This window comes from Canis lupus, chromosome 25 (genome assembly GCF_011100685.1).
Source record: "Canis lupus familiaris isolate Mischka breed German Shepherd chromosome 25, alternate assembly UU_Cfam_GSD_1.0, whole genome shotgun sequence".
In the NCBI taxonomy this organism is placed as follows: domain Eukaryota; kingdom Metazoa; phylum Chordata; class Mammalia; order Carnivora; family Canidae; genus Canis; species Canis lupus.
In genome coordinates, this window is record NC_049246.1 from 29,685,887 (window position 1) to 29,710,199 (window position 24,313).

General features: G+C 41.2%; 1 protein-coding gene across 7 annotated transcripts in view; it reads left to right on the top strand.

The window, feature by feature from the left end:
* NUGGC (nuclear GTPase, germinal center associated) overlaps window positions 1-24,313 on the top strand; it is a 54,467-nt gene that overhangs the window by 9,241 nt on the left and 20,913 nt on the right. For 3 of the 7 annotated variants that reach the window (XR_005378624.1, XM_038573726.1, XM_038573725.1), the window contains exons 2-10: window positions 4,601-4,689; window positions 7,699-7,800; window positions 8,409-8,517; window positions 9,313-9,535; window positions 9,999-10,226; window positions 13,184-13,393; window positions 18,284-18,459; window positions 19,846-19,864; window positions 20,126-20,215. Coding sequence is in view for 6 of the 7 variants with exons in the window: in XM_038573726.1 (XP_038429654.1) it covers window positions 4,647-4,689; window positions 7,699-7,800; window positions 8,409-8,517; window positions 9,313-9,535; window positions 9,999-10,226; window positions 13,184-13,393; window positions 18,284-18,459; window positions 19,846-19,864; window positions 20,126-20,215 (1,200 nt within the window). In the remaining variant the exon portion in view is untranslated. Of the gene's footprint in view, window positions 1-2,054; window positions 2,234-4,600; window positions 4,690-7,698; window positions 7,801-8,408; window positions 8,518-9,149; window positions 9,536-9,998; window positions 10,227-13,183; window positions 13,394-18,283; window positions 18,460-19,845; window positions 19,865-20,125; window positions 20,216-24,313 lie in introns of all 7 variants that reach the window. The other 4 variants (XM_038573727.1, XM_038573728.1, XM_038573729.1 and 1 more) reach the window with 4 other exon arrangements.

Here is a 24,313-nt window from a genome sequence, read left to right on the forward strand (position 1 = left end):
AGAAGGAATGCAGTGAAAGTGTATTACTCAATCTCTCCCCCAACCCCATATCTCTCTCTCTCTCTCTTTCTCTCTCTCTCTCTCTCTCTCTCTCACACACACACACACACACACACACACAGGCTTGTTTTACTTCTGAGGACACTAAAGAATGAATGTTCAGTCAGTTGCCTCAGTTTGAGTCCTAAGTATAGTTTTATGGAGTAGCTACTTTTCAGTTCTGTTTTTTTAAAAATATTTTATTTATTCATGAAAGACACACAATGAGAAGCAGAGACATAGGCAGAGGGAGAAGCAGGCTCCCTGCGGGGAGCCCCATTTGGGATCACGCTCTGATCTGAAGTTAGACATTCAACCACCAAGCCACCCAGGCATCCCACTACTCTTCAGTTCTACTCAATGGCCTTTGTTCCCCAAATGCCTTTGTCGTGTATTTGAAGGACTCCCTCATTTGTGAGTGCCTTTCTCTCCATTGTCCAACACTTAAGCTCCAAAGGCTTTATTTATATAGCATCCATGAGAGGCTGCTTGGTGGAATGGAGCAAACATTGAACTTGCAGCCACTCTGGCCTTGGATGAATTCCTTCCCGTGTCTGGGCCTCCACATCCATATCTGTAAAAGAAGGGGCTCAAGAGCATTCGTTATTTAATTCCACTATATGAGGCTGTTCTAGCAAAGGAATAACTATTGCATTGCACCTCTGTTATGTTTCTTTAAGAAAAAAAAAGACATCAAGGAAAACAGAGTGAAGAAAGGGAGAATGGGAGAAGCAAGAATAACGGTCAAAAGTCACAATCATTTAACAGGAAATGCGTTCTGTGCAACCTTCCCATATCTAGCTAAATATGCAGAGAGTTTCATTTAAAAGATGCTATTCTTAAGCTCAGTGCACATGAATGTAAATAAGTACTAAAATCAAAACTTAAGTGCTAACCGCATAGCTGAAATACCAGTGAAATAAACCACACGTGAAAATCTTGCCTGTGTGACCAATAAATTTGAACTCTTCAATTGCTTCTCCACAGCAGCCAAACTTTCACAAAATGCAACCACCATTACTGCCTCTCCTTGGGGTAAAGTAGATCCCCACTTAATTTGAGAAAGGACTGTGCACCCCTGAGTCCTTTGCTCCTGAAAGCAAACCCAAAATTACAGGAAACCTTGGTTTTGCTATTTTTGATTACACAGGACCCCTAATCACTGGTACAAAGGCAGGGGACGTTTTGAATTAAGAATTTTAATCCTTTTGGCATCCAACTAAATCAGAGAATATTCGCATTTTAAGGACTAGTTCAATCTCTCATTCATAGATGGGAAAACTAAGACCTGGGGTGATAAAAATGACTTGTATGAACTCCCACAGTTCCTTTGACTGGTGACAAAGCCAGAACTGTACCTTCTACACCTGACTGGCAGCTTACTGCCCTTCCTACCATCACTTAGTCCAGCTTAGTGACTATGGACGGAGTCTCTGCACCATACAATCCCCCACTGATATATTTGTTTATAAGCTTTCCTTTTAAGTGCCCAGTGTTTCTTTCATTTTATTTTCTCAGCCTTTTTGTTAGTGATCCCTTCCCACTTTACAATGTCTTAGTTTCCTGATCAAATGGTCCCTTCCTACCAGTCTTTGAACATTGGCAGAAGGAGTTGGAAGCCCAATTCACCACAACCACAATTCAAATAATTTCCAATTTCTCCAAATTTCAGTTAGGGATCACATTTACTCATGTCCTAGTACCACAGATACTCCTGCATTGGGAGACTCATGGTTCTGTGTCTCCACTGCTGCAGCTAAGCCTGGGCTAACCCCAGGTAGTTACACATGAACAACCTTTGCTATGGCCATTGTGTGCAGTTGATTTCATAAGTGAAGTTAGATGAGCTGAAATCTTGTGATCCTAAAGGAAGCCCAAACCAGTGCCCAGGATTTGGAGAACCCTCCTTTTCTAAATCTACTTCTCTCTCAGATTGAAGGGTCTTAATCTCACTGTTTGTATGGTGGTAACACTTGTTCTTTCGGACTTCATCTGACTCCTCTATTTCTTCCTAGATTTTTGCTACCAGAACACAAGTTATCCTGGAGGTCTACAGTGGATTTGTCTATTGAGAGGACCATATATTTTGCTTTGTTTCCAGTGCTCACTATGATATGGTACCCAACATTTTGTGTGACTGTGGCTCATTAAGCTGCTGTCTTCAGAAAACAACAGATCACTTTCTTCCTTAGGGGTAATTCCTAGTTCTGTATCTAAAGTTACTGATGGGGGGTGCCTGGCTCGTTCTATCAGTAGAGCATGTGACTCTTGATCTCTGGGTCATGAGTTCAAGCCCCATGTTAGGCATAGAGCCTACTTAAAAAAATAAAGTTATTGAGAGGCGTTACTATACTTGTACGCATTATAGCTTATATACCTTTTTGATTTACTATCTTATCTAGGTTTTGATGTGCTTTTTAGTATTTCCAACTTGGCATTAAAAATCAGGAGCTGCTTGTGTTTCTCATGAAGTTTTGTGACCTCATAGATGACTTCCACTACCAGCTTTGCTGGTAATAGAGAATCTTGGGGTTTGAGGAGGCCTTAAAATTATCTAGTCCAATGCCATTGTTAAGTGGTCATACCAGTATAAGTTCAGACACCTTTAGTGGCAGAAAATTCATTACTTTCTAAGGGAGCTCATTGCATTTTGGACAACTCTAACTACTAGAGAATGTTAAGCCAAAATATACTTCCAGGTACCTTCTACCTAAGGGACCTAATGGTCTTTTCTTGGGACCTCAGAAAACATGTGTCATCCCTCTTGTATATGCAACTCCAAGGTCATGTAGTTGAAGACTGCTCTGAAGTCCTCTCCACATCTTCTGCCTTTGCCTGTATCATCCCTTTATCAAGTTCAACATTCCCGACACTCTTCATGGTTGATACTGCCTCATTTCCATACTTGTTCTTTTGTTCCTACTCTTTGCTTTACTCTTTAAGACTCTAACTGTATCAAAAACTAATTTGGTTTAAATAAAAACTTAAACAAAACTAATTTGGCTAATAAGCATCCTATGGTGTAGAATATCATCAGAAGCCTCCCATCCATTATTTTATTCATTCATTCATTCATTCATTCATTCAGCATTTATTATCAGTCATTGCACTTCCTGATGGAAATGCAACATGAAAACAAATGTAGATATGACCTCAAATAACTCATGGTTCAGAAAGGAGGAAGGAGCAAGAAAGGACTATAACAGGTATGCTTGGAACAGTGATAACACAAGAGGGGAATGAGTGGGAATCAGGACAGTTTCACAGAGGAAATGCTAAAACAGAATCCCAATGAAAGAGTAGGAATTCACCGGGAAAGAGAGGAGAAGGGTACCCCACACAGAGAGAACAGCCTATGCTAAACTGCATGGATTAGAATACCGTGCCTTGGAGAACTGTAAGGATTTTGGGATGGTCTGAGAGGGAGCCTCTAGATAAGGAATGGAGAAGTGAGGAACTCCACCTAACACTCAGGACTTTGCACATAGTAGTGATTCCCACCACATCCAGCCAACACCCACTACGTACAGAAATCATTTGGCTAGTTAATATCCACCAGCCAAGCTAAGAATAAGAGGCTGTTTTGACTCTAACAGCCTAGAGCCTAGTGACAGTTGACAGATCAGGTGAGATTTTGCATTTTTCAGAAGGACCAGTGACTCTCTGCTTTTGAAATACATGGCTGAGTGATCCGGACAGCAACGTCAATCAGGGAGAGAAAGCACCTTGGGTGCTCCCCACCTGTGTTGCCTAACTCTATGCATAGGGACAAAGAGGCTCCAGGATAGCCCATCCCTTCCCAGTGTGTGCAGTGCACTCCGTTCTGGGCCTTGATGGGCCCCGTTCTCCCTCCATGCCCAAGCTCTGTCTGTCTGTGGACTGGATTCAGGCTGGATCTGACACCTCTTTTGGATGTGCCTCTCTTCCCCCAACTCCCTAATCCTGCGGATGTCCAAGCTGTGGTGCTGACTATAGACCCAAGTAGGGGTGTCTTCCTTGGTGAAGTGGAGTGGAGTGGAAAGATCCAGAGAACCTACTTATTCCATCACTCCTTCCCCACTCAGTAGCTCCCCAAGCAACTCCAGGGAACCCTAGGAATATCAAATATCCCATCCATGTTCCAGATTCTTGCGGAGACCTGCTGGCACTAAATATAACTGAACCCAAGGCTTACTTAATTGAAGCCTTGATGTCACCCAAAGCAGAAAAGCCATATAATCTCACCTTTATGGTTCTGGTCACTAGAGGTTTATTGTTATTTCAGTGTGGGTTGTCTTGAAGATCTCATATCAGTTTCAAGTTCTATAGATATAACTATTATTGAAAACCAAGGGTCAGGCATGGATTTTTATCCTGTTTAAAATGACACGTAGCATACAATGCATTGTGAGGAATTCAAGGTAAGATAGAAAGGCTACTGCCCTTTAAGAACTTGGAATCTAGTTGGGGAAACAAAGCATGAAGAGATTTAACCATTGTTGTTGTTTTGCTTTTTATATTTACAATTTCTGCTGTTATCCCCATGCCTGCCTCTGCCCTTGTACTTTGTATATATTTTTAGGCTGATTCTCCTAAGTGGACAAAAGCAGGTATTTGCATAACAGGAAATGGAAGACACGGAGGATTTTGTGGGCCCGGGACCACATTCAGGTAACATCCCTGCAATATTGCCTGATGAAGTAAATAGTTCTTATAGTAAATAGTTCCATAATATAATAAAGGGCCAGTGGGTTGAGACTGTACTGAACTATAGTTAGTGTTCTTCCTCTTTAATCAAAATCTGCTTTCTTATGACATGGTTTAATATTGAATGAATATAAATTCTTTTTTTTTAATATTTTATTTATTTACTCATGAGAGATACACAGAGGGAGTCAGAGACACAGGCAGAGGGAGAAGAAGGCTTCCTTTGAGGAGACCGATGCAGGACTCAATCCCAGGACCCTGTGATCATGCCCTGAGCCAAAGCAGACTGAGCCACTCAGGTGCCCCAATATAAATTATTTCAACAACTAAAATAGCCTATTCATAATGTAGTGGACTCTGATCAATAGTTATATGTGTATGCACTCTCCCACCCCCCTTCTAAAATGAGGTTCCAGAAAGCCATCTTGGATTTTCTGAGAGTAGTCTCTCTTGGAATGGGCAAGGTAAGGCCCCTGGAATAATATCAGGTGCTTTCCTTAGAAGGAGAGATATAGGGTGAATGCTCTGGGAGCCAATGAGGGCGAGGCCCGAGAAGGCTGATGGAGGACCCCTGGCACCAAAGAGGGAGCCTTCCCTGGGGGATGCAGAAAAGCAACCCCTATGTGCAGAAAACAGGGAAAATCACATGCTTTGTGTTTTGAGAATTGAGACAAAAAATTTCTCGCTCACAAGGAGTGAAATCCTTTAAGGACCAGGGATCCAGGGTTTTGGGGTCAGTGGGGTGGTGGCTAGCATCTGAGGCATGGCTGGGCACATAAAATGAAAGAATCACAACTTTGGGGCCTTTGGTTGAGTGTCGGGCTGAAAGAGTTTGCTTAGGAGATCCACCACCACCCACAACCCCCACTCCCACACACACACCATGACCGTGACAACAATGAGCCTGTGGGGCTGTTGGAGGAAGCATTTTCAAAAGCAACACCTGTGGCAGCAAGAAGCAACAGGAGTGGTAGACTAGGTTAACTTCTTTAGACTGCCCCCACCTGCCCCTACTGACTTTTTCTTGGGTGCTTCAGTGTAAAATACTGGAAAAGAGGAAAGAGTGCTTGAGCAGTTACAGGGAATGAGAAGAGATGTGGTCAGTTCAGGCCAGTTCATTCCAGTTACAATTTATATAGCAAGACTACGCTTGAATGGTCTGAATTCCAGATAGAATACTTTCTCCTTTCCAAATGGTTTTTCATTTGAGAATTTGAAGAAAAAGTTTAAAACTCTGCTGTTCATCTGACTTCTTAGCCTTTGCTTCAGCTGAGAAATAAGCTTCCAATCTTTTATCAGATTAGTTGCCAGTGCTTCAAAAATCAAGATAAAGGTCATGGATACATGGACCCATCCTTTGCTTCATACATGTGGCTAAGATACTATGGAAATATTGTTCACAAAAAAGAGTTCTTAAGTTACAAAGTTGATCAAGGCCCAACATCCTTCACTGTCCACACATAGGTTACAGAAACATCCTGGAATCCTGAGGCACCTTTTATAACATGGACTAAATAAAGTAGTCATCAGCCTGTATCTGGCCTAGGGTTGCCTGAGTGGCAGATTCTTTTCTTTCCTGCTTCTTCTCCAGCTCCAACCCCTGAGCCAGCAATTTGGTATTTAATTCTATGCAGCCCTTAAACTAAGCCATGATGATTTCTTTGAGTTGAACTCAATTAAAGAAATTAGAATGTCTGAGACAGAGAGTCTGAAATACAAGGTCTTTCAACTCCCTGTCACTGCATGAGCATGAGGAGGCAGAGAGTCAGGCTTTGGCACAGCATACAACTGCACTGTGATACTTTATAGGGTGTGAGCTGGCTCCAGGACATGGCAGGATTTGTGCTGGAAGCCATAAGGCTGAACTGAGGGTAAAGACTGGCTGAACCATCTGGAAGACCTGTCTAGAGCCTAATGGAGGTTGGGCCTTCTGCTCAGGCTGCTATCCTGGGTCCCAAAGTGAAACTTCTCCTCTGAGGTTCTTCAGGGAAGATGACTTCCCAATGTCATGCTCAGTTTTGGGGCCTCATGCCCCTGCATGAGCTTGTAGTGCCATGACTCTTAGGGATCAATTCTTCAGGTTCATGTCATGGCCATTTCCCAAGGTACAGACTAATCCCAGGAGCACTGGGTTAGGATAATTTCCAATAACCTTGACTCCAAAGACCCACCTATGGCCCTTTTCTAACCTGGTGGATACTGCCAGCAGGTATTTTCTAAAACTCATCCAAAACACAATGTTTCGGTTGTACCTTTCCTGAGGATTATGGCTCCTACCAGTCCTTCACTTCATAACCAAGGGAAACCATTAAAGTGAGTAAATCTCTGGAGAACTACAAAGATTTGCTTCTTTGGGATTTTTATTCTTTTTAAAATTTTAACCTAAGGAAGATGCTATTAATGACTTTCAGTGAGGAAGGGGGAAAATTCTCCCAAATTTAACCTCTGAAGGCCATCCACTGATAGAACACCCTCCCACACTGTGACATTTTGTGTTTTTGTCAGCCCTCTCATCTTATAGATGGTCACAGAGAAGTGATTTACCCTGGTCATGTGTCCCTTCATTCCTCTGCATTCTGCTCCCTGATCAATTTCTTTCCCAGTTTGAAAAGACCTCCCAGAGGCCTTTCTTCACCACACATTTAGTCCTATCTTAGGCTTCTCTGTACACAGTTGGCATTTAGTGAAGAATATCCAGCCATTTTGGCTTCTCGGGATTTCTAAACCTCATTTCATTTCAACATATGTTCTGAGGAGATACATTTGGCTGCATTTTGGAGTTAGTTGCAAAGTCCTACGACTCTGGGAAATAGGAACCAGACTGGAATGGTCCAACAGTGTCTGCTTCTGATGTGAGGCATAAGGAGCTGGCAGGAGACTTCTTACATTATTGGGTTTGTGGACTGATAGAGGTCAGGCAAGTATATTGTACCCCAAAACCTTTAATTTTATATAATCTCTGTTTATCTCTAGGTGATGATGATGTGTTTAAAGAACCAATGAGGAAAAGAAGACGTTCTCTTGACCAGCGGTTCAGAGCATTTCCTCCTGTGGAACAAAGTGCTTTTAAGGAATGTGAGTGTCAATAACAATGCTGTGTGGCTTATTTTAATGTGGCTCTGCTCTTTTCCAAATGTGTAAAAATGCTCAACGGAGGAGGAGGTTAAATGGGAAAGAAGGATGAAACATTTTCAAATGATCCTGATCCAGAAAAGGGGACCTCAGAGTCTCTGCAGAGATCTATTAATTTGACAGTTCATCTCTAGAAGTCTCTGGAGAGCAGGGTTTTGATCAAAATAACCTCTTCCTGGTGAGGACAAAGATTGTGAAAATGGTTGGTTTGGTGCCTTGGTGAGTGTTTCTTTGATGCCCTGGCATTTTTTTTTTTTTTTATGACCATAGGAGAAAAGATTCTAGAAGGGCAATAGCCAAATGCAAAGCATTTGCTGACTCCCATTACAAGGATTTTCAGAGCAGACTAGCTCCTTGGGAGGTTCTCATACTCAATAATTGCTATCTCCCATGAGCTATTATCTCTAGTGTCTGATAACTTGCTATCATATTTAATTGGCTTTTCATTTCATTTCTCTTTCTCTGCAACATTGAGCATATTCCTCTTTTGGAGACCTAGTACTTGATCCCTGTCAGGTACATCCCAGGTAATACATCCCTATTGATTCCAGATGAAAAATTGGAGTCACGGACCAGAAGGGTTTTGAGCAACACTTATCAGAAACTTATTCAGTCTGTCTTCCTTGATGACAGCATTCCTAATGGAGTCAAGTATCTCATGTGAGTCTGATATCAGCTACCCATCAAACCTCCTATCCATTCTTTCCTTAGGTAGATGCTTTTCTCCAACAATGAAAGGGAATTTTCAGTTAGAAACCAAGCAAAGAAGGCTGAAAAATTATGTGGCTATGGGATATTATTATTTATACTGATAGTTGCCATTCATTGGGTTGCCACTCTTGTTAGGTAACCTGCTAAATACTGTACATATATCAAATTTAATTGTCCCAATACCCGTATAAAGTAAAAAGTATTATCACCCCAATTTTATTGAAATTGTGGCTTAGAGAGGCCAAGACATTGACCAAAGTCACACTGTTGGTAAGCGAAAGGGCTTGAATCCAAGCCAGGCGGTGTGAAACTCTAGCTGGTACCCTCAAATGCTGGGCTGAGTTGACCTGAAGCACTTGATTAGTCAGGACTGAATCTCCACCCTGGTAAGACTCTGTGTTGCTCCCAGTAATACTTTACTTCTGCCTAAAATTTATTTCTAGGATCAAGACTACATAGTTTCCATAGAACACAAACAAAGACACTTCACATCTATATAGGCATTATAGAGTTTGTATAAAATTATCGTTACCAAGTATTTTTGTGTAATCTCCTTTGATCCTCATGACAACTCTCTGCAGGAAACAGGGACTAATATTCCCCATCTGATCAAGAAAGTAGCAGAGATTCAAAAAGATATATGACTTGCCTAGGATTGAAACTAAGTTCCTCCATGTTCTATTTTGATATTCTTCCCACTGCACTTTGATGACCATGACAACATGCATTTAAAAATCAATTCAGAAACAGGCTTCTGGCCTTGATTGAAAAACCATCATTGGACCCAATCTACATTGGATTATTTGGAAGCACAGGGGCTGGGAAGAGCTCCCTGATCAATGCCATCATCCAGCAAGCAATGTTTCTACCAGTATCTGGAGAAAGTATATGTACGTCATGTATTGTACAAGTGAGCTCGGGCTGCTGTGAGCAGTATGAGGCCAAAATCCACCTTCTCTCTGACCAGGTAAGTGTCTCCTTCCTTGCTTGCTTCCTTCCTTCCTCATTCCTCTCTCTGTTTTCCTCCCTCCTTTCTCTCCTCCTTCCCTCTCTTCTTTCCTTTCTTTCCCTCTCCCTCTCTCTCAGAGATTAAATTGTAAATATAGTTTATGACTTTGTTGAAAGGAAAAAAAAAACATGGTATGGAATGAAAAAGTTCTGTAGAGCGAGCTGGGGATTCTAGCCTGCATCCCGTCACTGTTGTTAGGGGACTTTGGGCAAGACATTTCCCTTTTTGGGTCTCTATTTCCTCACTAACAAAACAAGGGGTTTGGATTAGATGATCCCTTGCTGGATTAGGTGATTTTTGAGTTCCTGCCTATGCAGTCCCTACCCATCTCCACAATAACAATGGACTCCTCCCTTTGTCCTTGTTTTTTTTTTTTTTCTGAATCTGTGTCATGAGGGGCTTGGCCCTACTCTCTTGGCAGGAGTGGAAGGAAGAGCTGAAGAATTTGACTAAACTCCTGCACAGGACAGAGGACCTGGGTGAAGAGGTGGACACTTGGGACAGGGACGATGCTGTGGAGGAAGCCATCTGGAAGCTACAAATGTTTTATGGAAATGGAGCAGAAAGAAAGAGCTATGAAGAGTTACTAAGGGCAAAGCCCAAAGGAAAGATTCCCACCTCCAGAATCATCACCCTCAAGGCAGAAGAGGTAGCTTCGAGATTTTTTTCCTGCATAGTATCATGAGTCACAAATATAATAATTGAATCCATTTAAGAGATTTGCTCAAGGCACAGTGTTTTTATTGGAAATGAGTTGATACCCAAATCAGAAGTATCCCTGACCAAGTTCTTTTGTATTATTTATGGCTGTCAAATCAGAAATTTTAGTGTCTGACTGGGGGATCTTTTGCGAATAGGGAAGGCTATTTACAGTTATTTGAGGATTAATTAAGGATGCTTTGGGCTACAAATGTTTAAAAACAAAACCACCCAGTTGATGTCTTAAATGAATAGGGATTTATTCATTTTCTCACATAAGAAGTCTGGAAATAGTTGGGTTTGTGGCTTAACAATGTCAAGATCAACACCTCCTGGATTCCCTTGGCCCTCCACTGTACTTGTTGCCTCATACTCATAAGATTGCTACTGAAATGCTAGATTTCAGGCTTCATGGAAGAAAGAGATGGATAAAAAGTTGGCACTAGCCATATCTCCCCTTTCCTGGGAAAGTAAAAGCTTTCTCAAAAACACCCCCAACAAACTTCTGGATAGATTTCCTCATACAGAACTGGACTCTGGTTCAGTCACATGGCCTTTCCTAGCTGAAAGGGAATCTAAAGCAAGAAATAAATGTGTTATGATTGGCTGAGACCAATCTCAATCTACTGCCCAAACAAACAGTCACTATTCTGCTAGCATTGGTGAAGACAGGATGGATATTGGATATGCAGCAAGTAGAATAACACTCTCCTCATTTTTATAATCAATATTCACTTTATTAAATTAAAATTTCATTTTAAATTAAAATACTTGTAGAACTAACATGTAACTTATTAAAATTATACATTTAAAACTTAGTGTTTCTTGTCTCTTAAAATTCATGTTTAAATATTCTTATCCTATTTATAAATCTGGCATTTTTTTGTATGAAATAAGAACAATTACTTACACTTGTTCTAGGTTTTAATGTTCAGTTATCTTCTAAGGTTAACATAGTGAGTGTTCCTTAAATAGCGAATGCTTACTTATATAATTAATTAAGTTTCCTTAGACTTTTTGTGTTATAGTTCAGATTAAATATATTACATTCTCTCAAAAAAATTTAAATACTGGACCAGGCACACTTAGAGGTCAAATAAATGAAATCTTTCAAGGCACTTAGCTCCTTATATTTAAATGAGTATTACTATTAAAAATAGTTATATTCCTAATGTCTAAGACATAGACTGAGCATGTCCAAAGAAACTCAGTGATTATAAAACTGGTTACTTTATTTGGGCACACACAGCTTACACCAAATAAGTTATACCAAGGTATCAGTATAGTGCCCATTTCTTTACTACTCTGTATTTAGAAATATATTCCTTCCCAATGATACAAATTTACCCCATGAAACTAGGAGTTGAAATACTCATTGAAACATAATTACATCTCAGTGAGTGAGGGCACAGATTCAAAATTTGATTCCTGGATTCTAGACTGGAATGAGGGAAGCCGAGTTTGCTTCCAGAATGATTTGTCTGGAGTCAGTTTATTTATTAGATTGAGACACCTTCTTATACAAAGGGACTTTTCAAGCCCATGTGTTTTCTGTCATATTCTCCTTAGTGAATCTGCTTTATTTATTTATTTATTTATTTCAGAAGAGAAAGAGAGAGAGAGCATGAGTGGGAGGGGCAGGAGGAGAGAGAATCCCAAACAGATTCTGCACTGAGCAGGGAGCCAGACACAGGGTTCAATGTCACAACCATGAGGTCATGACCTGAGCCGAAACCAAGAGTTGGACACTCAACTGACTGCACCATCCAGGCACCCCAGTATCTGCTCTATTTTTAAATTAAATATCTTAAAGAACTTTTATCATGTTTTCTTTCACAATTTCTTATTATTTTATTAGAATTAATGAATTCTATGACTCCCTACCCAGATTGCAACAAATCCCTTATGTAATCTCAACTCTGTCAAGAATTTCTGTTCTTATCTTTTTTTTTTTTTTTTTCAGGACCATTCTAAAAATATTTATTAACAATGACCACCATGGGGCACCTGGATGGCTCAGTTGGTTAAGTGTCTGACTCTTGATTTTGTCTCAGGTCATGATCCCAGGGTCATGGGATCCATCCCCATGGTCAGCAGGGAGTCTGCTGGAGATTCTCTTTCCCTCTCCCTCTGCCCTTCTCCCCTGTCCCTCACCACCAGTGCTCTCTCTCTCTCTCTACAATAAATAAATACATTTTTTTAAATGACCACCATACATCCAAGATCTTCTGTCCCCTGAAGTAGTATCCCAGTAGAGATTTGCTGCCACACATAGTTGCTGGCATGAATGTGTCATTGTCTGAAGATATGTTTAGCTAGGAACAATGGGCTGAGAAAAATTCCCCATCCCTACCATCATTAAAACATGCTGGAAATGCCTACACATCAAGATATTTTTGTATTTGGAAGAGAAATTTTAGAAACCATTTTAAAGATCAATTTCAGACCAATTTTCAATTTGGAAAATATGGTCACCACATCACTATCAATTTTCTATAGTCAAGGCTTTCTGGTAATCCAAATATTTGCATTAGCCACATGGGAAAAATGCTCTCTCTCCAAAATGTAGACAATTGCATATTAATAGCATTAATTTTAGAATTTAAATGGAATTTAGAGGATGAAATCATTATCCAGTGAAACTATAACTTTGCTGAAGCTCCATTCTAACTGGCTCTGGTTTTTTCATCTGTACATAAGGAGCTTGCACTTTCTGATCTCCAGGGTCCTTTCTGGCTCTCAGAGTGTGGGCCCTTGCAGACTGGATCACAGGCGTCCCAGTGCCCATTGCCCAGTGCTGTTTCTTACCATTACTCAGCATACCTTCGCTGAGCCTAAATCACAGCTGATCCAGGACAGAGAACCAGGAGAATGTCTGGTGTGTGTGATTTTGTCCTTCTTGCTCAGGCAGAGGAGCTATCTGTCAAGCTGGACCCCTACATCCGGACTCAGAGGAGAGATTTGGCTGGAGAACCAACTGAGACACAGATCTGGCCCTTGATCAAACATGTGGAAGTGACTTTGCCCAGATCAGAGCTGATTCCAGAAGGGGTTGTGCTGGTGGACATTCCAGGCACAGGCGACTTCAACAGCAAGAGAGATGAGATGTGGAAAAAGGTGATTCTCTTTCATGTGACTTTGTTTCCTCTTCCTTCAACTCCCCCACCCTTTCTAAAGCAACAAAGAATTTTCTGTTCTGGGTACAAAGTGGAGAAGCTGAGACCCAGAGCCGAGCTCCAAGGAACCAGGAGGCTGCTAAGGTGTTTAGTTGTAAAGAACAGAGACCTACTAAACCAATCTCGAGCAAGAAGGGGTTAATCAAAAGAGTATCCAAGGGTCTCCTGTGACAGCCAGGCCTCAAGGCCACCTATCAGGATAGAAGCTGCCATTTTCTCTCTCGTCCTCTGCCTGGCTTTTGTGGCTGTTTCTTTGTGCATTTCTCTGTGGGGTCCTTCTTTTTCTTAGCTTCCTCTGCTTAGCCCTTAGGATCCATGTTGTGGACAATGACCACCCTAGCCCTGTCTCTTTTTTTTTTTTTTTTAAGATTTTATCTACTTATTCATGAGAGACACAGAAAGGCAGAGACATAGGCAGAGGGAGAAGTAGGCTCCCTGCAGTGAGCCTAAATTGGGACTCCATCCCAGGACCTCGGGACCATGCCCTAAGCAGAAGGCAGATGCTCAACCACTGAGCCACCCAGGTGCTCCCCTAGCCCTATCTCTAAATTACATTGTGGTTCATATGCCTACAACTGTCTGATTCTAGTCTCTATGTGCTTTAGTTCAGATTCCTAAGAAGGAAAATGGGATCACTTACTGCCCAGCTAATGATTAACCCTCTCTGGTTTAGGTATCCAGTACAATCAGCTGTGGCTAGAGGTGGTGGTTGAATGTCTACCCTTTCAGCCAAAATCTTGGGTAGGGTTTCACTTTCTGGCAAAGAAGTTGGAGCTGACCAGGCACCCCAGATATGTCTACAGTCAGAGAGCTACGCGTTGCAGTAGCTAAATCTGTACCTAATGATGAAAGACCGAAATATCTTTAAGAATTTATCTCAAAAAAAAATTTATCTCTTTGTTCATTTGCTTTTCATTCACAAACACATATAATATGCAAGACAATAAATTTAGCACTGAGAATGCAGTGATTATGGCCAATAATAGCAGACATTTACCGAGCATTTACTTTGTGCTAGGTACTAACCTCAGTAAAGTAAATTGCCCATCATCACCCTGGGGATTTTAACCCAGGCAGGATGGCTGGAGAGCCTCTCTGATCTTAAATCCTATTGTAACCCTATATGTTGGAACAAAGCTAAATTAAAAGATGCAGAGCATTACCTTTAATGTTAAGAAAGGTGCATGTGTGTATGTGTGTGTAATGTTTGTAAATGAATAGCAGAAGTAGAATCTTGCCTTTTAGCAGGATACCCACCCAACTGTAGACAAGAGTTTCTGCATTTACTACCACTCTTTACTACATACATTTGTGAATTGTTTGCATATTTTGGATGAACATGTATTACCTTTATAACTAAAAAGCTGAAAGCAAAATAGAAGTGTTGAATGAGAAGCAGAGCCTTCCTGCAAGGGGCTTAGAGTCTAACAAGAGAGAAGAAATCTACAGATGACTAACTCCCTGACAAAAGGTGATATAAGAGAAGTCCAAGGTGCTATGAACACAAAAATAGAAATTACTTTCAACAAGCAACCTCATTCCTTCAGCAGACATCCACTGAGCGCCTACTCAATTTTGTGTTAGGTTTTGGATAGACGAAGACAAAGACTTGCTCTCGGCAGTCTTATAGTCCAGAAAGGAACCAATTAGTTCCATTAGTTAACAAACCACATTACTTAAAAATGAGAGCACCAAGGGATGAGTTCTTTTTGCAATGTGAAGGAAGCTTCAGAGAGGTTCCTTGGGCTTAGCTGTCACCACAGTAGACTGTTGAGAATGGGACCACTGAGCGCTGTTCTAGGCCAGAGAGCAGCAAAGACCCAGAGGAATGAAGGAGCCAAGTGTTGGGGGAAGGATGAGTCTTCCTGGGTGGCTGGAGGGAAGAGGTGTGGGGTTTAGACAAGAGAGGCACAGAAGGCAAGCCCAGAAAATTTGGGGGTTGGGCTTGAATGCTACCCTTCCTGGGGAAGCTTGGAAGACAAGAGAGGCTGGGGCATGTGATAGGAAGAGAAAGGGTGTCTTTAGGCAGAGGAGCTCAGGAGCACAAGGCATAGGACTGGAGCTGGAAGGGGACTGGGAGGGAGGGCTGGGATCTGTAAGTCACAATCAGTCCAGCACTATAAAATGATCTATCAGAGAACCATCTATTCTCTGCTATATGCAAGCTTTAAATTCTGTGGATTTGTGCTAAATGAATGACTGTGGACCAGGGGAGCTTTGTGACCAGTTTGCAGCCAAGATCAGGTTGACAAGATCAGGATGCCAGCCTACAAATAATCAGTCTATGCTCTGATTTTACAGATGAAGAAGTTAAGGCTCAGAGAGGGAAAATAATTTGCCTAAAACCACACAGCCACTGAATGGCAGAATTTGAATGAGAAAGCAGGTTCCTTCCCGGCTGGCTCCATGTCTCCCCATAGGACCCCCTCAGTGTTTTAAGATAAAGGCAGTCCCAGAGTCCTTCCCCTTGGTAAACTGCTCAGGTCCTGACATGAAGGCCCTGGTTTCTGCAGGGTCTCAGCTCTTGGAGTGGAATCCCCAGCCCTGGCTAGTTCCATGCTAGGCCCCAAGAGCAACAGATTAGGGAGGCAGCCAGCCTCTCTCCCTGGATGGAGCTATGGTTGCTGCCAGTTATGATATGCTGGGCAGCCTATCAAAGGCCACTCAGAACAGAGGAGCCAGCAGATCTGGCTCAGAACACCCGCTCTGAGGAGGTCGGGCTACAGTGAAGGGATGGTTCCCAGCCTGCTCCGCTTGGCCTCAGCTCCCCTGCATTCCTGTGGTTTTGGGATATTCTCTCACAAGAAGTGACTAAAGACTCCCCTCTTTTTAGGGAGAACATAGCACAATGCCCCCTTCCCCCATCTCTCTAGCTGCCAGCCTTGCCTTCCCTAAGCTAAGACTACTATGAATTCATGTGTCTCTGTCTGCCACCTTGAAGTTGTGACATTTTAGGCATATGTCACCTGAGCTCTCTGAGGCCCTTTCGCATCAGGGGAGGGGAATGGCATCCCTGTCACCCCACCTGCTCATAAGTTCAATTGCTCTAAATAAGCTTTTTTGTGTCTTCTGCGACTCGAACTTGACCAAACCCTGGCAGTCAGAGCTTTGTATAGGGCCTGAAATGTGTACTCCTCTTCTCATGTTAATAAACATTTATTAAGCACGTGCAATTTCCCAGGACCAGGGGAATACAAAAGTAAAAGAGGCCCTGCCATTGTGGAGCTTGCAGCCTGGTATCCTGTGATCTTCCACAACCTGACTGAATAGCTAGAAGCTTCCCTAAATAGATTATTATAGTTTGGGAAGTGGGAGGGAGCAGTTGTTTTTATTCTCCTGCCTAAATGTGAGTTCATCCACATAGGAAGGAGGTTTTCCTAAGATTTCATTTGACAAAGGCTCCACTGCTAAAAATATGCTTGAAATCCAAGATTTCTCAGCCTCAGCACCTTTGGCATTTTCAGCCAGATAAATCTTTATTATGGAGGTGCTGACCTGGCATCAAAGGATGTTTAGCATCCCTGACCTCTACCCACTAGTGCTTAACCCAAGTCATAACAATTAAAAATATCTCCAGAGATCACCAAATGTCCTCTAGGGTACAGAATTGCCCTGAGTTAATAACTATTGGCATAAGGCAAAATAATGACTTAATTATCAAGTCACAAACTTGTTACACCTCTGTGTGCAAAGTGCTGTCCTGAGGAACCTCAAATAAACTCAGTCCCTGAGCTGGACCAGCTTTTTCTTTATATGGAAAAGGTGACAAGTGAAACAGTACAGTAAGAGAAATGTCACAAGGCAACATGTGATTACTTCTCACATAAAAGTTGCATATCGAATAGAGCAATACTTATGATTTTTTAAAGATGTTTATTTATTTGAGAAAGAGCATATAGCACATGAGCAGGAGGAGGGGTAGAAGAAGAGAAAGAAGCAGACTCCCCACTGAGCAAGGAGCTTGATAAGGGGCTCAATCCCAGGACCCTGAGATCATGACCTGAGCAGAAGGCAGACACTTATCTGACTAAGCCACCCAGGTGCCCCAGTATTTATGACTTTAATAATAAATTGTAATTTCATGTTCATTGACCTTCACAACTGGGATCATAAAGTTTCTGGCTCCGTGCCCCCACATGGTGGCAGTGTGCTAAATATGCAGGGGCAGTCAAACATCAAAACGATGCCCTCTGGTGATAACTTTGGGATTGATGAATGACCAGAACCTCTTCTGGAAAAACAATAATTTTCCCTAGAAGACAACTGAAGTAAAGCAAGCCAGTGATGGATCTGGGGCTGGAGGTCTGATTTCTTTAATTCTACCAATCACTAATGCCACAGATATCTGTGAAACCTCTAGTATGGGCCAAGCACTGTGTCTAACGTGATATGTATTCCAAGCTTAAAAGTGCAGCCCATCAAATACCTCACGATCTAAGAGTGGGGTTGGGGTGGTGTAGAAAGCCAACCCTATTCAGTAACTCTGAAAGGTGCAATGGCAGGTAAATTTAGGTGCTGTAGAATGCAGAGGAGGGGTGGCCAATCTGTCATCACGTGGCCGTTAGCAGAGTCTCAAAGGGCAAATGGAGGTCAAGCAGAGGTTGTGGCCAGTGCAAAGGGCCTGAGAGATAAAAGAGTAAGTTACATCTGAGAAACTTCAGGAAGCTCAGTCTGGCTAGCACATGGAGAGTGCAGTGGGAGAGATGAGAGGTGGGACTGGAAGAGAGATAGGGCAGTGCATAGAGGACATAAATGATACATTACGGGATCATGTCCTCTACAGTTGAGATGCCACTTATGTTCTTAAACCTATTGTGGTTATGTTTCACAGACCATTGATAAATGCTCAGTGATCTGGGTCATCAGTGACATTGAAAGAATTTCTGGAGGAAGAGCCCATGAAGACCTTCTGAATGAGAGCATCAAAGCCTGCCAAAGGGGCTTCTGCAGGGACATTGCTCTGGTGGTCACCAAGACTGACAAACTCCACCTGCCGGAATATCTAAGGTACCAAGCTGGGCTTGTAGGCCTATGGGCTCTTCTGTGGGTTCCGACCACCGTAACAACAGTGCTTGGACCCCCGGGCATTATAGACCTAAGGAAGTAATGGTTGGGGATGAAAGAAAAATCTGGGTGACTTCCTAGGACATCAAGACCCTTGGATAGATTGCCTTGGGAATCTGAACATTGTGGCCCTTCTTTTGGAGTAGCTGTTCAATACCCAATAGGCTGTTCCCTGTGCAGCTCTGGGCATGGGGGCACTCATGTATATGAGATGCAAAGAGCACCTCCTGGAGTTGTGTGGTGTGATGGTCCTGCCCCATCTCCCGCAGATATGGGACATGTAAATGCCCCACAGCTAGTAGGCACTCTGTAATACTGTCTGGCGCAGCTTTGAAGTGTCAGATTCTGTTTCAGATTTTAAACTCATTTGGAGCAAGGTTCTCAGTGTTTCAGAACTTTGGCCAACAGTAACAGCATTCTTACAGAGTCATATTCTGGCAAAATTTTAATGGAAGGTAAGCATTTTAGAGTTTAATAAATGTTAAAATATGCCGATATCCATGTGGATCTCTGTACCTCTGTAACCAAGAGAGTTATAACTTACCTTCTCTATTGGCACCCTTTGAAAATGGAAAGGGGTGTTATTTACCCTTACAGCAAGTATAAACTGGTCTGTCCTGGGTCTGTGGGGCATATGGCTATCAGATATAATGTTAATGCTTCTCTGCTCTAATAAGAGCATTTTTACTGGTCACCTGTCATCTCTACCATTCCCCCACACCCACTGAAATTTGAATCTGTGTCTCCAGGAATTCACTAAGCAGAGAAAACATCTCAGGTAAGGAGATAGGCCAAGGCTTTCCCCCTAACATCTTGCTTTCATGGGCTAGGTTGGAACTTCAGCTTCACTGTTTTTGCCTGCAGTTTCCCTCACCCCACCTCCTACCCCAGAGTGGTATCTCAAGCTCTCCCTTCAAGTGCCAACTCTGCAAATGAACATAATTCAATCAAATTTATGAAACCTTTGTTGAACACCATGGTAGGACCTGCAGATTCAGAGGGGGATAGTGCCTTGTCACTGAGACTGCTGCCTTAGAAGAGGGTTAAAGGTTTTAAGAGAGGGATAATCAAAGTGCTATGGGGACCCAGAGAGAGAGGGCTGCAATTTGACTGGGCCAGGGGGTGAGATCACCACCAACAAAACACTGAGAAATAAAGACACTTGTTTCAAGTGGACACTGCAGGCAGATCAGAAGAGAGGACATTTGTACCAAGGAAAGCTTATGTGAAGGTATTAAGGCATCACAATATATGCTGCTTTTAGGGAAATTTGAAAGACTATCGTGACACATCAAATGAGTTAAGTAATTGTTACAATTTTCATTTCAGGGAAAGAAAAGTGGGAAATGTAAGTACAGACTAGTTTTTTTTTAAGTTTTATTGATATGTAAGTGATAACAAAAACTTTACACATTTAATGTAACAGCTTAATGAGTTTAGACATATGCATGAACTAGTTATTTTTAATAATACTTTTCATGATTAATATAAAACCCAAATACATACACATTTGTCTGCACCAAATGAAGATATGCCCCCCATATTGTGCATCTTATCACCGTATAACCCTAAACTCTTTACCATGCTTTCATTTCTTTTCCCCAACTAGCAGGCTATTTCAAGTCAGCGGGAGGCTGTTTTAGAAAGAAACGACCTGATAAAACTACAAAGGAGTAGAATTCTCAAGGAAAAACTTAAGGTGAGTTAACAGATTTCCCTATGTATTTTTTCTGCTTTTCAACCATTCAGATTTTCAGAAACAAACATCTATTTGGTCTTGCGTAGTAGCCACATCAAAAGCCTTGGAGTTAACTTAGTCCTACTGATTAGTAACTTGTGACCTCAGACAAATTACTATTCCTCTCTGAATCTCCACTTTCCCATCTGTAAAATGGGGAAATGATAACATTTACCTCTTGTGGTTGTTGGAAGGATGGAGTAAGCATATGGTCTATTGAGAAATATGTGCAGGTAAAATCAGAGATCACCACAGTGTTCGAGCGTGATTTGCTGGAGGAATGCAAAGGATGGTGTGGGGACACAGAAGGATGCTCGGATCACCCTGGCAGTCAGAGAGGGATTGTTGTAGAGAGGTGCAGGGAAAACTCATGCTCTTGAGCAGAATTTTAAAGAACCAGTAGTCGTTAGTAAGCAAGGAAATGGGAGAAAGGGCCTTCTGCAGGAGTGCTGGGAGATAAGGCCTGAGCTACTTTATTTTATTTTTTAGAAAGGCAGAGAGAGCACCTGAGCTATAGTGAGTGTGTGTAGAGGGGGCAGGGGGAGGGGTGAGGGTGATGGAAGGGCAGAGGGAGAAGGAGAGAGAGAATCTTAAGCAGACTCTACACCCAGCACAGAGCCCAATGTGGGGTTCGATTTCACGACCCTGAGATCATGATATGAACTGAAATCAAGAGTTGGAGGCTAACTGAGCCACCCAGGCATCCCCTGAGCTGTATTTTTCAAGCTTGAGAAATTGTTCTGTAGGAATCTTGGTATTTTCTTAAATTATTTTTGTTATTCTGACTTATAAAACTCCTTACTATAATAGCCTTATACAACTATAAAACTGAAACCAATTTTAAGATAAACTATAAACAAAATGTAGAAGTGGTATATCAGAGTTAGTATAATGTGATAGAAATTTTGGTCTTGCTGAAACTAAATTTTCAGTGCTGGGTAATAGTAAAAACATATGGCCTGATGTCCCATTCTATATTTAATTGCATTCTGTATTTTGAATTCAATTACACTGATGCAGAAAACTTCTGATGTACAATGTGGAATTGAAAATTTCAAAGCTTTTGTCTCTAATTCAGGATAACCAGACCTCATACTTAAGCCAAAACCTTTGACCAACCAATTCTTGAACGCTGGTTTTAATGAGGCAATAACTGAATAAAGCTGTTCTTATTCTCTTTAATTGTTCTGGATGGCATTAAAGAAATATGCATTTAATGAGTACCTCATCATAATTGTTTCTGGAAACAAAACACAAATACTTCAATTTGCTATTCACAACTACATTTATTGCTAATAAATGTGGCACGTCGGTGTGTCTGAGATAGGGTCTGGACAACAGTGACTCAGCTTGCAGGGTGACTATCATTCTATTACCATGCAAGTCTTTTGAGGTCTGCACCCCTATACCTCTGATGGCCAGGTAATATCTTAATTCTACAACCACTTTACTTCAGTCTGAAGTATTGTGAAATCTTCCCTTGTACTGCATGCCTTCACTTGGAGCAAATTTAATCTTAATTGTATCTGGGTTTTATATTAATCATGATGCTGATTATAAGGTGGTCATCCATATAGATTTCTATGCTTATATTGTATTATAAAAATAAAGATTGGGAAAATATACTGTAAGAAAAATGACAGATCCCTGAGATTCCATTTATAGGCCTTAGTCTGGAAATACTATGTATTTTAGAAAGATTGTTTTCTCAGCATTCAGAAGAATGGATGAGGGGGCAGGGTGGTGAAGATTGGATGCAGAAAGACCATTTGGGAGGCTTTTCCTGTAATCCAGCTGGAAGTGCTAAGAGCTTGAGCAAGGCAGTCACTTATAGGAGTGGAGGAGAGGAGACGCGTTCAAGAGATGTCAGGGAGTTCACATCCACAAGTCTTGTGAAGGTATCTGGGTGTTTACATTCTCAAGTACATCCTTTGAGCTGATTATCACAGCATTTTACCTTTGCATGACGACACCTATAAAGAAAACCATACTCCTCCTCCTATGTGTCTCTCCTTTCCTCTCATGCTTTAACACACTCACACTACTTCTTTTTTTAAATTGACATATAGTTGGCACACAATATTATGTTAGCTTCAGGTATATAACATACTGATTGGACAGATCTGTATATCACAACACGATCACCACAAAATAAGTCTGGTTACCCTCTGTCACCATGTTAGTACAATATTAGTGACTATATTCCCTATGCTGTACTTTATATTCCCATGACTTGTTTAGTTGGTAACTGTAATTTTGTACCTCTTAATCCTCTTCACCTATTTTGCCCAACCTTCCATCCCCATTCCCTCTGGCAACCACCAGTTTGTTTTCTATTTCTGAGTCTCTATTTTGCTTTGTTTGCTCATTTGTTTTTTTTTTTACATTTCTTATAAATGAAATAATATGGTATTTGTCTTCCTCTGACTTATTTCACTTAGTGTAATTTCCTGTAAGCCCATCTGTCTTGTTGCAAATGGCAAGATTCTATTCTTTTTTATGGCTGAATAATATTCCACTGTATATATGTATAACATATCTTCATTCATCCATTAACAGACACTTAAGTTGCTTCCATATGTTGGCTATTTATAAATAATGTTGCAGTGAACGTGGAGGAGCATATATCTTTTCAAATTAGCGTTTTCGTTTTCTTCAGATAAATACCCAGAAGTAGAACTGCTGGATCATTTGGTATGACTATTTTTAATTTTTTTCAAGAAACTCCACATTGAAAAAAAAAAAAAAGAACCTCCACATTGTTTTCCACAGTGGCTGTACCAATTTACAATCCCACCAACAGTGCGTGAGGGTTCCCTTTTTTCCACACTCCCACTAATACATGTTATTTCCTATCTTTTTGATACTAGCCATTCTGATCGGTGTGAGGTGATATCTTGGGGTTGTAACTAGCATTTCCATGGTGATTAGTGAAGTTCAGCATTTTTCATGTGTCTTTTTTATCATCTATATGTCTTCTTTGGAAAAATGACTATCCAATTCCTCTACCCATTTTTAATCGGATTCTTTGGGGTTTCATGGGCTTTTTACATATTTTAGATATTAACCCCTTATCACATATAGGATCTGAAGGTATCTTCTTCCATTTAGTAGGTTGCCTTTTTGTTTTGTTGACAGTTTCTTTCTCTGGGCAAAAACTTTTTACTTTGATGTAGTCCCAATTTTATTTTTGCTTTTGTTGTCTTTGCCTGAGGAGACATATCAAAAAACAAAACAAAACAAAACAAAACACTGCTAAAGACCAATGTCCAAAAGTTTACTGCCTATGTGTTCTTTTAGGAATTTTATGGTTTCAGGCCTTACTTTTAGGTTTTTAATCCATTTTGAGCTTATTTTGGTATATGGTTTACGAAAGTAGTCTAGTTTCATTCTTTTGCAGGTAGCTGACTAGCTTTCCTAACACCATTTATTGAAAAGGCTGTGTTTTCCCAATTATATATTCTTGCCTCTTTTGTTGTAGATTAATTGACCATACAAGTATGGGCTTATTTCTGCGCTGTCTACTCGCTTCCATTGTCTATGTATCTGTTTTTGTGCCAGTATCATACTGTTTTAATGATTATAGTTTTGTGGTATGGTTTGAAATCTGGACACATGATAATCTCCAGCTTTGTTTTTCTTTCTCAACATTGCTTTGGCTATTTGAGGTCTTTTGTGGTTCCATACAAATTTTAGTATTATTTGTTTTAGTTCTGTGAAAAATACTGTTGGTATTTTGATAGGGATTCCCTTGAATCTGTGGATTGCTTTGAGTTGCATGGACATTTTAATTATATTAATTCTTCTAATCCATGCTAACACACTTAACAACACTTCTGACACCAGTGTTGGAATTTTTTCCCACACCAAGCAATTCTCTGTGACACCAGCAGGGTGTTCTGTGATTTTTTTTAAAAGTTAACATACAGTGTATTGTTAGTTTCTGGGGTAGAATTCAGTGGTTCATCAGTTGCATATAACACCCAGTGCTCATTACATCCTGTGCCTTCCTCAATGGTCGCCACCCAGTTACCACATTCCCCCACCTGCTCCCTTCCA